General features: G+C 39.5%; 1 protein-coding gene across 2 annotated transcripts in view; it reads right to left on the minus strand.

Annotated features, from left to right (window-relative positions):
* Nucleotides 1-9435, minus strand: part of DIP2B (disco interacting protein 2 homolog B) — a 188940-nt gene extending 179505 nt beyond the window's left edge. For both annotated transcript variants that reach the window (XM_063428160.1, XM_063428156.1), the window contains exon 1: nucleotides 9231-9435. In XM_063428160.1, coding sequence (XP_063284230.1) covers nucleotides 9231-9315 — 85 coding nt within the window. In that variant the 5' untranslated portion in view covers nucleotides 9316-9435. The remainder of the gene's footprint in view (nucleotides 1-9230) is intronic.
* Between the last annotated feature and the right edge of the window lie 1617 nt (nucleotides 9436-11052).

Genomic DNA, 11052 nt, shown 5'->3' on the forward strand with positions numbered 1-11052 from the left:
CATGAAAATAACAGAAACTAGACATATAACACACGTAAGCAATTTTTAGGTGTGTGGAGTGCTTCTTTAACTTTAAAATTCTGTTTAATTTATTTACTAATACACAGATTATACTGCATTTGCCTTGTCTTCGTTATATAATGCTTCATATATCATGCTTCGATTTAGGGCCTCCAACACAGTTATGCCAGTCAGCAAAACCACTTGTACACTCTTTAACAAACAAACAAATAAACAAACAAACAAACAAACAAACAAACAAACAAACAAACAAACCTGCAGGTACAGGCAAGTTGAAGTGTTTGAGGTGCTTGGAATGTCCAAACATCCTGGCTGTCAATCAGACAGCTGGGAGGGTTTCCTGTCTGAACTATAGTCCAAACCGGAAGTGACGGGCTGTGCTAATCTTGTGCTTGCCAATACAGCTCATTAAGAAGTGTAAACTTGCCAGTTGCTCACATACTTGATTTGTATGCAAGCCTACGACGTGACAAAGTCCAAAACAGACAGGAAAATACATGCAGGAAAACATGGTGGATGAGAACATTTCCAACCCACCCATTCCGAAAAAGAATAAATGCAAAAAATATTAAATCCATAGGTATATAAACTAAAATGTAACTTTTTCCTATGGCGTGTTCCTTAAACATGAATCAGAGCATTTTCTCTGACTTGACCCACGGCAATATGACCTGGAAGAGAATGCACTACTAGTACCTGGTTTACATACAGTCTAGTCAAGTACCTTACCACGGCTTCAATTACCAAATAAGCATGTCATTTGCTAATAATGCATACCAGCCGTGGCACCTGCACACATCCCACAGAACAAAGGCAGGAAACACTCCAAATTTCATCAAGATAATTATGTTTATCTTGCTAATTCGTATTCTTTCATTTTCATTGTGAAACCTTTTAAGACTGCCAGTCTGCATGATTGTGTCTCAATGGAAGTACAAAAGATAAAAAAAAACACAAGAAGGTGACAGAAAGACACAGAATCTTGGAGAGACAAAAAAAAGGGGGAAAAAAATGGAAAAAGGTGGACAGAGGAAAGAGTTATAGAATGTACAGGGATAGCCAGGCTATAGTAAAAACAAAACCTCTTCCTGCATTGAAAAGGATTTCAGCAAGATAGACTAAGGTGGTCATAGGACAGGGGAATTAATATGACACAGTCATAAGGCAATAGAAGAATTGACAGGGAAGCAGGGGAAAGAAAAAAAAAATCCAAAAACACTTATCTGAATAAAGATAATACCTATAATAATAAAGGAAAGAAGAGGATATTATGGGAAAGGGAGAAGACAAAGCCACCATATAAGAAGGAAAGGAAAAATAGATCAAGATAAAAGGCAGGAAGGAACAGTTGAATAAAGAGGAAGAATAAAAGAGCATAACAAGGAAGAAAAAAACCTAGACATCCATAGGAACAGGGTAAGGATGGAATCAAAGAGGAAAAGGAGCAATAGAGAAAGGGAAAATATACATAAAGAAAAAAATAGGCGTAGTCAGGAGAAAGAACACAGAAACACAACAGGGGGTAGACAAAGATGTGAGCAAATACTAGTCAGGGGGAGAAAAGGAGATACAAAATAAAACTATATTACTTATTATACATTCACTTGAGTCAACAGAAGTGTCATTATTTCACAGCCAAATGTTGCTTTGTAAGGCAAACATGAACGGTTTGTGTAGCTGCTATTAAAAAAAAAAAATCCATACGACTGACGCAATGAATCACATCAATGAGAATATAAATGCTTCAATAAGAAATAAAGTCAATGGACAAACCATTACAAGTTATAGCATTCAATTCCCATAAGGCAATATTACTGCTGATACATCTGTGATGGCTGCAGTGCAACACGACACAGGCCGCCCACTCAGCCAGCAACATAATGCAGCTAAACTACGAAGACTCTATTCACAAGTCAAAGTCATGGCTATGGGGTAGGATGTTTTCCAGAATCTTGAACTTTAGAAATTATAGTAATATTTCCAATCATTCTGGAGAGGCAATAACTGGTTTCAAATTTCCTCTAAAACCATTGAATGCTACCAGTTCTAGCATGTCTTTACCTTGGGAAGAATACCAAATATTCCTTTTGACAGCTTAGTGCCTCCATGCCTAGATTTCAGACATCTCAGGAACAAGCTCAGGTTTACCCATGTACAAAATCACATAATGAATACGTGGCCATCGGTCCCATTATAGTGACCTCCTACAACAGGCAAACTGAAAACATGGCTTGCTTTAAGAGTATTTTCTAATTGCACTGGTATAGTCTAAAACCTACATTTTCTGTAACAGTATATTTAACTGTGGAGTGATTCAGTCTTGTTTGAGTAGTTTTCTCGAGAACTAGACCTTTCTAAAAAAAAAAAAAAAAAAAAAAAAAAATAACTATACGACAATACCAAGTGATAGTGTTTGCAAACAGATCATACCTTTTGTTAAATATAATTTGCATACTGATAAATTCAACTTTTCCTGAAAAGAAGTCTGTGAAAATTTAAAACCACCATGTGCATTTGTTCTATTTTTATTAAACACTAATTCACTATAAGTCAGAAAAAAAAAAAAAAAAAAAACTTCATCTCTGCACTTAAATAATCATGGGAAGTGTAGTTCAAAGACTAAGCGTTAGGGGTTACACGTCACAGACCAATAGGAAAATAGTCAAAAATCCTGCAATGGTCTAAATTCTACATGTCACATAGTTTCCTGTAAAGATGAGGTTATTGCAACCTCAAATCTACAGAACAGAGCACAAGTTTAATGAAATATCAACCTTCATTTGCAGTTTAAGAATATGTTTTCCAAAATTACAGGCAATCATGTATACCAGTGTTTTAATTAACAATGAGAGAATCCAGGATTCTAAACTCCCAACTCAATGTTACTCCGTTACTATAAGAAATTGTGTGCCTCAAAATTAGCAGAATTGTGTTTGTTTTTTGTTTGGAAAGGAATTGGTTTGTCAAGTCTTCAAAATCCATTTGCTACATCCAAAAACCAAGACGCAACAAGACGCTATTTCTTAACTGGTTACTCTGACGTTCATGACCACTTCTGCTTGCTAAAATGGTCATGAAGGAAAGAATCAGGCTGTGCAGAGTTTCTGCTTGATACGCCACACATAAAGAGATATTTGCACTTGTGTGTCTGGGGCTAGTTACTCTCCTGGAAAACATGACTGCCAAATGTCAAATCCGTGCAACAAGAAAGTCTGTAGCCAGAGCTCATTGCACCATGGCCACTAACGTTTTCGGATTCTCCTCTTGCAGGCAGAGCCTGCAAAGTGAAGCTTGCGTCTCCCCTCCATCTGTGCAGCCTTCCTGCCTCCCTGCACTCATAGCCAGATGAACGTCCAAATCAAAGGCTTTAGATTGGACTGTGCGACAGCAGCCGTGATGTTAGGAGGGGGCATGGAAAGCACCACCATGATCTTCTAGTGTCGCTGGAATTCGGGCAATTAAAAATTTATTCTAGTACTAATTTTTGTGTTTGAAGGGGGAGGGGGGAGGGGGGGTATAGAATAAAGTTCAATTGGGCATTATTCACTAAAAAAATTAAAGGAGCACTATAGGGTCAGGAACACCAACATGTATTCCTGACCCTATAGTGTTAAAACCACTATCTAGTCCCTTTGCCTCCATAAAGATAGTAAAATCTTACTTGTTTTCAAGTCTGAAGCTGCTGCCTCTGCCTGTCAACTTCCTCTGACATCCTCAGAAGTGGTGGCCTGATCCAATCACAATGCTTCCCCATAGGATTGGCTAAGACTGACAAGGAGGCAGATCAGGGGCAGAGCCTGCATGATTCAAATACAGCCCTGGACAATCAGCATCTCCTCATAGAGATGAATTGAATCAATGAATCTCTATGTGGAAAATTCAGTGTCTGCATGCAGAGGGAGGAGATCCTGAATGTTTGGATGCATTTTAGGCAGCCATGACCCAGGAAGGATCTCTAACACCCATCTGAGGAGTGGCCAGTTAAGTTATCACTAGGCTGTAATGTAAACAATGCATTTTCTCTGAAAAGACAGTGTTTACAGCAAAAAGCCTGGAGGTAATGATTCTACTCACCAGAACAAATTCAATAAGCTGTAGTTGTTCTGGTGACTAAAGTGTCCCTTTAAAATAGTAACATTAATTTATTGCTGTACACATTGTCTGCCCACTTACCCAATAATCTACCTGCAGGTTCAGGTTTCAATATGAATCAAAATGTGCACATCCTCTGTCGGCCTTGTTTTTATTTTTGAAGTAACATCAACAAAGGTTTGAGAATTGTGATGCAATTCCAAAATGGCAACTTCTGCTATAACTGTTAGATATTAGTCTGTTGGCAATACTGATTTTACAACTGATTGTTTTGTGAAGACATCGCTTGTGACAAATGCTACAAGTTGCCTGTGGCAGAGCCTGTAGATGATAGAATGATACATCATCTCTCTTAACATGGTCGCATTCTCACAAATATTCGTGAAAATAATGGAAAGTTGGCACCCGAGGCCTTATTCTTTAAGTGGAATGGAAAGATTTTATCATTCAGACAAATGGAAATCAAACAAAAAGGAATGTGAGTGGTAACACCCAAAGATTAGAAAACTGTTTCAAAGGACAGGCAAGTAAGCAATGGGCTTTTACACTCATATGCGAACTACAGCAAACTGAAAACCAACATGCAAGTTAGGCTAAAATAGCAGATTTGGATCATAAAAATGTTTTCCATATCAGCACTACTCACAGCTTAACTACTTTGGATTTAATTCTACAATTAAACATATTTCACTCTTAAAGGACCACTCTAGGCACCCAGACCACTTCAGCTTAATGAGGTGGTCTGGGTGCCAGGTCCTTCTAGGGTTAACCCATTTTTTCATAAACATAGCAGTTTCAGAGAAACTGCTATGTTTGTGAATGGGTTAAGCCTTCCCCCCTATGTCCTCTAGTGGCTGTCTCATTGACAGCCGCTAGAGGCGCTTGCGTGCTTCTCACTGTGATTTTCACAGTAAGAGCACGCCAGCGTCCATAGGAAAGCATTATGAATGCTTTCCTATGTGACCGGCTGAATGCGCGCGCAGCTCTTGCCGCGCGTGCGCATTCAGTCGACGGGGAGGAGAAGAGGCGGATCGGAGGAGGTGACCTCTCCGCCCAGCGCTGGAAAAAGGTAAGTTTTTACCCCTATCCCCTTTCCAGAGCCGGGCGGGAGGGGGTCCCTGAGGGTGGGGGCACCCTCAGGGCACTCTAGTGCCAGGAAAACGAGTATGTTTTCCTGGCACTAGAGTGGTCCTTTAAGTGAATAATCCCCAGGAGCCAGCCCAGAAACCCAGCAGCAACTATGATACAATAATTCTGGTTAATGGTTTCATTCAATGCCACACATATGGCTTCCCAGAGAAAAAGTCAATAAACTAACAAGGATCAAAAGGTAAGTTTATTTTTTTTATAGAATATGAATTAAATAGTAAAAGCTCCAACAAGGTTATTTGCTAAAGAGTACTAAGTAATCTTTACTTAGTGTTAGTAAATTTGGCTGAAAGACCAATTTAGGTCTTTCAACCTTTTAGTAGATAACTCCCTGATACCGTGGGAATTAGGGAGTTATCTACTAAGCGGCTGCAAGATGCAGCCGCAGCAATGAATAGGATCGGAGTTTCATTCATTAGAATGAAATTGCGATCCGAACAAAGTGCCGAATTGCGTTCTAAAAGAAACGAACATACTGTTCTCATTCAGTTGGAACGCAATTCAGCAGTTTCGTCTAAAATGACAGGAAGCATCGTGGGAACACAGAGGAAAGGTGAGAATTATGGGAAAATTGCTCTGACCAGCGGAAATGAAGCACACTTTGCTCCTCTGCTGGTCAGGGCTGATCAAGCGGAGGAATCCTCCATAAGGCAAAGAGTCCCTACTTTCTTATGATTTTAAAGAATAGCAGATCCTGAGAGAGGGGGAGAAAAGGAAGAGATTGAGGAAAGGTAAGTTCGGCATGACAGTGCCGCTTTAAATTTGAAATTCACTTTAACCCCTTAAGGACACATGACATGTGTGACATGTCATGATTCCCTTTTATTCCAGAAGTTTGGTCCTTAAGGGGTTAAATGATCACTATAGGGTCAGGAACACAAACATGTATCCCTGACCCTATAGAGTTATCACCACCATCTAGCCCCCCTGGGCCCCTCATGCTTCCATAAATATAGCAAAATCTTACTGTATTCAAGCCAGAAGCTGTAGATCTGCATGCTGTTTGCCTCAAAAAAAAAAAAAAAAAAGTTGTCTGCTGACATCATCAGAAGTGGTAGCCTGATCCAATCACAGTGCTTCCCCATAGGATTGGCTGAGACTGACAAAGAAGCAGATCAGGGGTAGAGCAAGCATGATTCAAACACAGCCCTGGCCAATCAGCATCTCCTTATAGAGATGAATTGAATCAATGAATCTCTATGAGGAAAGTTCAGTGTCTGCATGCAGAGGGAGGAGACACAGAATGTTTGGATGCATTTTAGGCAGCCATGACCCAGGAAGGATCTCTAACAGCTATCTGAGGAGTGGTCAGTGAAGTTATCACTAGGCTGTAATGTAAACACTGCTTTTTCTCCGAAAAGGCAGTGTTTACAGCAAAGAGCCTGAAGGTAATGATTCTACTCACCAGAACAAATTCAATAAGCTGTAGTTGTTTTGGTGACTATAGTGTCCCTTTAAATTCTCACTTTAGAGGATTACCCTGCCAGATTAACCTTAAAAATAAAAAAATAAAATAGGGACCAGCCTATTCATTCAGAGCAGATACACTACTAAATAATTTCTGTTGCCCTCCTTTAAATGGTATTATCGGCTTCTGTAAATATTTGGAGTGTTCTTGTTAGTGCCCTCATATGGTATACATTTTTATAAGGCTATTTATATGACAATTTTCTCAGAAACGACCAGAACAATAAAGCATTATTTTTGTTTTTCAATTAAGTTTATTTATATATATATATATATATATATATATATATATATATATATATATATATATGTGTTGTCTATCAACCCCTTAAGGACAGACAACGGATATATTCCGTCATGATTCCCTTTTATTCCAGATGTTGTGTCATTAAGGGGTTAATATTGTTTTTAGTACTTTATTGTACCCTATTGTAATGTTTTGTGGACCCAGGACATACTTAAAAACAAGATAAATCTCAATGTATCCTTCCTGGTGAAATATTTTATTAAAAATTCAAACAGTCGACACCAGCATCTTATCTAGTCCATTCATTGCGGCTGATAAAATTATTGCACAAAGGTTTCAGGGAAGTCCCATTTATCAATAAAACACAAGAGTAGGACCCTCTCTGAGTGTGACAGTTTTACTATATATTGCTAAAAAATAAAAAAAAATAAAGTGTAGGTGCTTTAAGGCCAATCATCTTACTGACTGAGGGTGATAAGCTATGCAACCAACAAATACACACACTATATGTGTGTATATATATATATATATATATATATATATATATATATATATATATATATATAGCAGTTATATTTCTGACAACCATAAAGAGATATTTTAAGAGCACTTGTACATGGGTCTTTACTGCTGGGTGTTAGTCCTACATGTAATTTAGCTTTTTTGTGCTAAAGGGATGTAAATGCATGGTTTGTCATGCTTTAATATGTGTCACAAAGACATCTGACGCAGTAAAAGAGGGGAGCTCAATACGAAATTTATACGTTAGTTAAATCAACGGCATATAAAGAAAAATCAATTGATGGCAAGGACGTGATGGAAGAATATAAAATGGGCCTAGTATGGAATAATTTCAAGGCATGTTATTAGACAATCTGGAGTGATCTAGTCTTGGGACCTGGAGGTCAAATATTTAAACATTATGTCTTCTGACACAGGCATGAAATATTAGGGATCACCATCATCATAAAGCTATCAAAAATCAATGCGAAGTGTGGGGGTTTAAAATCACTCCTAGAGGGCTTTACATGCAGGCTACAACTCTCATATATTCCATGTAACAGATGGATATACAGAGGCCTGCATGCCTGTTTAAACTGCAACAAATCCATGTAAGTACAGGGTGTCTCCACACACTGCATGCCCTCCAGTATTTGCTATGTTAACCATTTCGAAAAGGGAAAACCTTGCAGCCAGCACTCCAGACAAAAGGTGAATATATTCACATGACAATTTCAATAGTCCCACTATACAGGTAGATATGTATTTACATGGGCCAGTTTTGAGTAGTCGGAAATAATTTGAATATATAATGGTGTGTTTCAGGTAAAGACAAAACCTAGACTGCAGAGCCCCCCTTCTGTCATTATCTCCTGCCTGGCACCATACTCTGAATCTGCAACACTATAATCTATGGGGCCTTCTTTGTTTCACTACCAGATGGAAATCTCCCCCTCCCAAGTTAATTAACACATATTGATAAGATGCCAACAAATTCCATAGCTCACTACCAATGGAGCAAAAGAGACAATAGCAAAGCATAGACATCAACATATTTAGCACATACATTCTACACACAAAAAAAAAAAGACACACAGAATTGATCACTGAGCTACAGGGTGTACATGAAAAGCACTTTAGAATTGACTATGTAACCTAAAGAGTAACAATTATTGAGTCCACTTATTTATTTTTCAACAGATGTAATTATAGCAGCAGTACAAATACAATATAAAACACAGATTTTTGTAGGTAAGGGGGGGATCCTTGCTTTTCAGTGAATCCCAAAGACAGAGCACTGTCATTAATGGGTATCAAAAATTGCATGTGTGCCTCTAAATTGGACCCATGGGGGATAAAAATGGCTTATCTCAATTCAATGGATCCAGACACCCACCTCCTTTAGATCCGCTGCAAGGCAACCCCTCCCCCCACCTCTCTCCAAGTCTAGGTTTCATGAGATTTCCCTAAATGTGTCAATGAAGCCCCCTATTAATTCACAGCTCTCTAATGCATTTCCTCAGCCAGGAATGGCTAACCCCTGGCACTTCCTCTGCTGAGGACTACGACTCCCATGATCCTCAGCCATCCTAGCAAGGCTGCAGTGCCAGAGATCAGCTACCTTTCTATTTTTCCTACAGCCTCAGTGTCCCCCTGTCCAACCCCGGCCCCCCCGGGCTGTCAATGAATCACTGCTCCTTGCCGTGGCTTCCCAAGGGTGTCCCATGCACCCCAGAGGGGGTTCTCCTCTTACCTTCTGACAGCTCGAGCTCCAGCTCCGCCAGCTGCTCCCTCACCTCCTTGGGGAGGGCGGACAGGTCAAAGGCTCTCTCCGCCATGGACGGGCCGGGTTACAGTGTGCGCTGCGGGGACTGATTCACCGGAGCTCAGAGCAAAACCCTCATCACGGCCGCCATGCCAGGCCCTGCCTCACGTCACATGACCACAGGACACACTTAGACAGCCCCGGCTGCCAGAACAGCAGCGCCGCCACCGCCGGGTGCGTGTGACACCTACTGGATGCCGGCTGCAACTGCAGCTTTGTGAGGGCTTTGTCAGGACAGTATAAGGATGACATGCTGGCGAGGCAGACTAAGAGATTGACTGACACCTACTGGAAAAAATAGATCACTGCAATTCATATGGACTTCTTATGGAGAGGACAGGGTTGATAAATGGTGAGCTTGAGAGAGAGAAAAAAATGTAATTAAATTATTTGCAGAATGCAGGTTAAAACGCCCAAACTAGGATTAGGAATTTAGCTGAGTTTGAGAATTTTGACAGTTCGGCTGTTTTGGCATATCTAGCAGATTTGCAGGATTATTATTATTTATTTATTTTTTCACTATAATAAAAAAAAAAAAAAAAACACTTGTAATTCACTTGCGGGTTTATTCGCTAAAGTCTGAAGTGAGAGTGCATTCTTTTTTGGTTGGTTTGCAAGCGCTCTTACTCATAGTACGAAGCGTGGAAAATTGGGATGTTATACATGAGTCATGACATTGTGTGGGAAGTCTTTATAAGGGCTTTCTCCACTTTGAGAGCTCAGTATGCAGTCTTTTTTTGTTTGTTTTCATTAGTTGTGTCGAGATTTAATTTGGCCTTTCTGAGGGTGGGGGGGTGGGGGGGGGTGAATAAAATAAGAGTTAGAAGAAAGACAATGGTAAGTATAACATTTATTTTTAATTTTACAGGTATTAGTTTTATTGGACCAACCATTATTATTCGGTTAAGAGGGGATAGGGAGGTTTTTTTTTTTTTTTTAATGGGAGGTGACTGGGGGAGTTGCAACCCAAGGAGCATACCACTATTTGGGCGGGGTGGAAAATAATATGTCCACCACTCCATTGTTCACTTTTTTTAGAGCACTCCCATGGTTGGGACCCTCCACCAATCGGATCCCATCCTTATATTATAATGGCCCCCTTTATATTAGCTCAGTGAAGCAAAGCTCAAGAGGCCCAAATGTCCAGAGTATGTGCTTTGCAAAAACTTCTCATTGAGCTGCATTGGGAAATCTGTGATTGGACAGTTACATAAAATCTGGGCAGGGTTAAAAGGGGAGGGCTTGGAAAGGCAGCAGACAAGAGATACATACTTTTATTTGGGTAATATCTACTATTTATTTATTTTTTAGTTTGCTTGATGGAGTGTCATTTCATGGGCTTCGTGTTGAGGTTTTTTGGTGGGCCTTTTATGGAAATGCAAAAATGAAATTCACTAAATAAACATGTAATTATCATTAACGTGCCATTATAGAAAACATGTTTAGTTTAGAATAGAAAACTGGATTATTAATCCAATAAACACAACTTTAACAGCAACATAAGAAACTATAGAAACTATTTAAAAGGTGTTTTGGCACCTTTTTATATAAATTATATTATGCAAAGAAGACTAACTCCAACACTGTGCATCATATTTATCTATTTCTTAAAGGAACACTTTAATCATTACAGCGACATCAGTTCTGTACTGCCATAGAGCCAGGACTGCCAAAACTCCATAACCTGTCAATCTGTTTTGTCATGGTGTGACACTTACATGTATCCCTCTGGGAGCCCACCCTCCTCACT

The sequence above is a fragment of the Pelobates fuscus genome, chromosome 1 (assembly GCF_036172605.1).
Source record: "Pelobates fuscus isolate aPelFus1 chromosome 1, aPelFus1.pri, whole genome shotgun sequence".
In the NCBI taxonomy this organism is placed as follows: domain Eukaryota; kingdom Metazoa; phylum Chordata; class Amphibia; order Anura; family Pelobatidae; genus Pelobates; species Pelobates fuscus.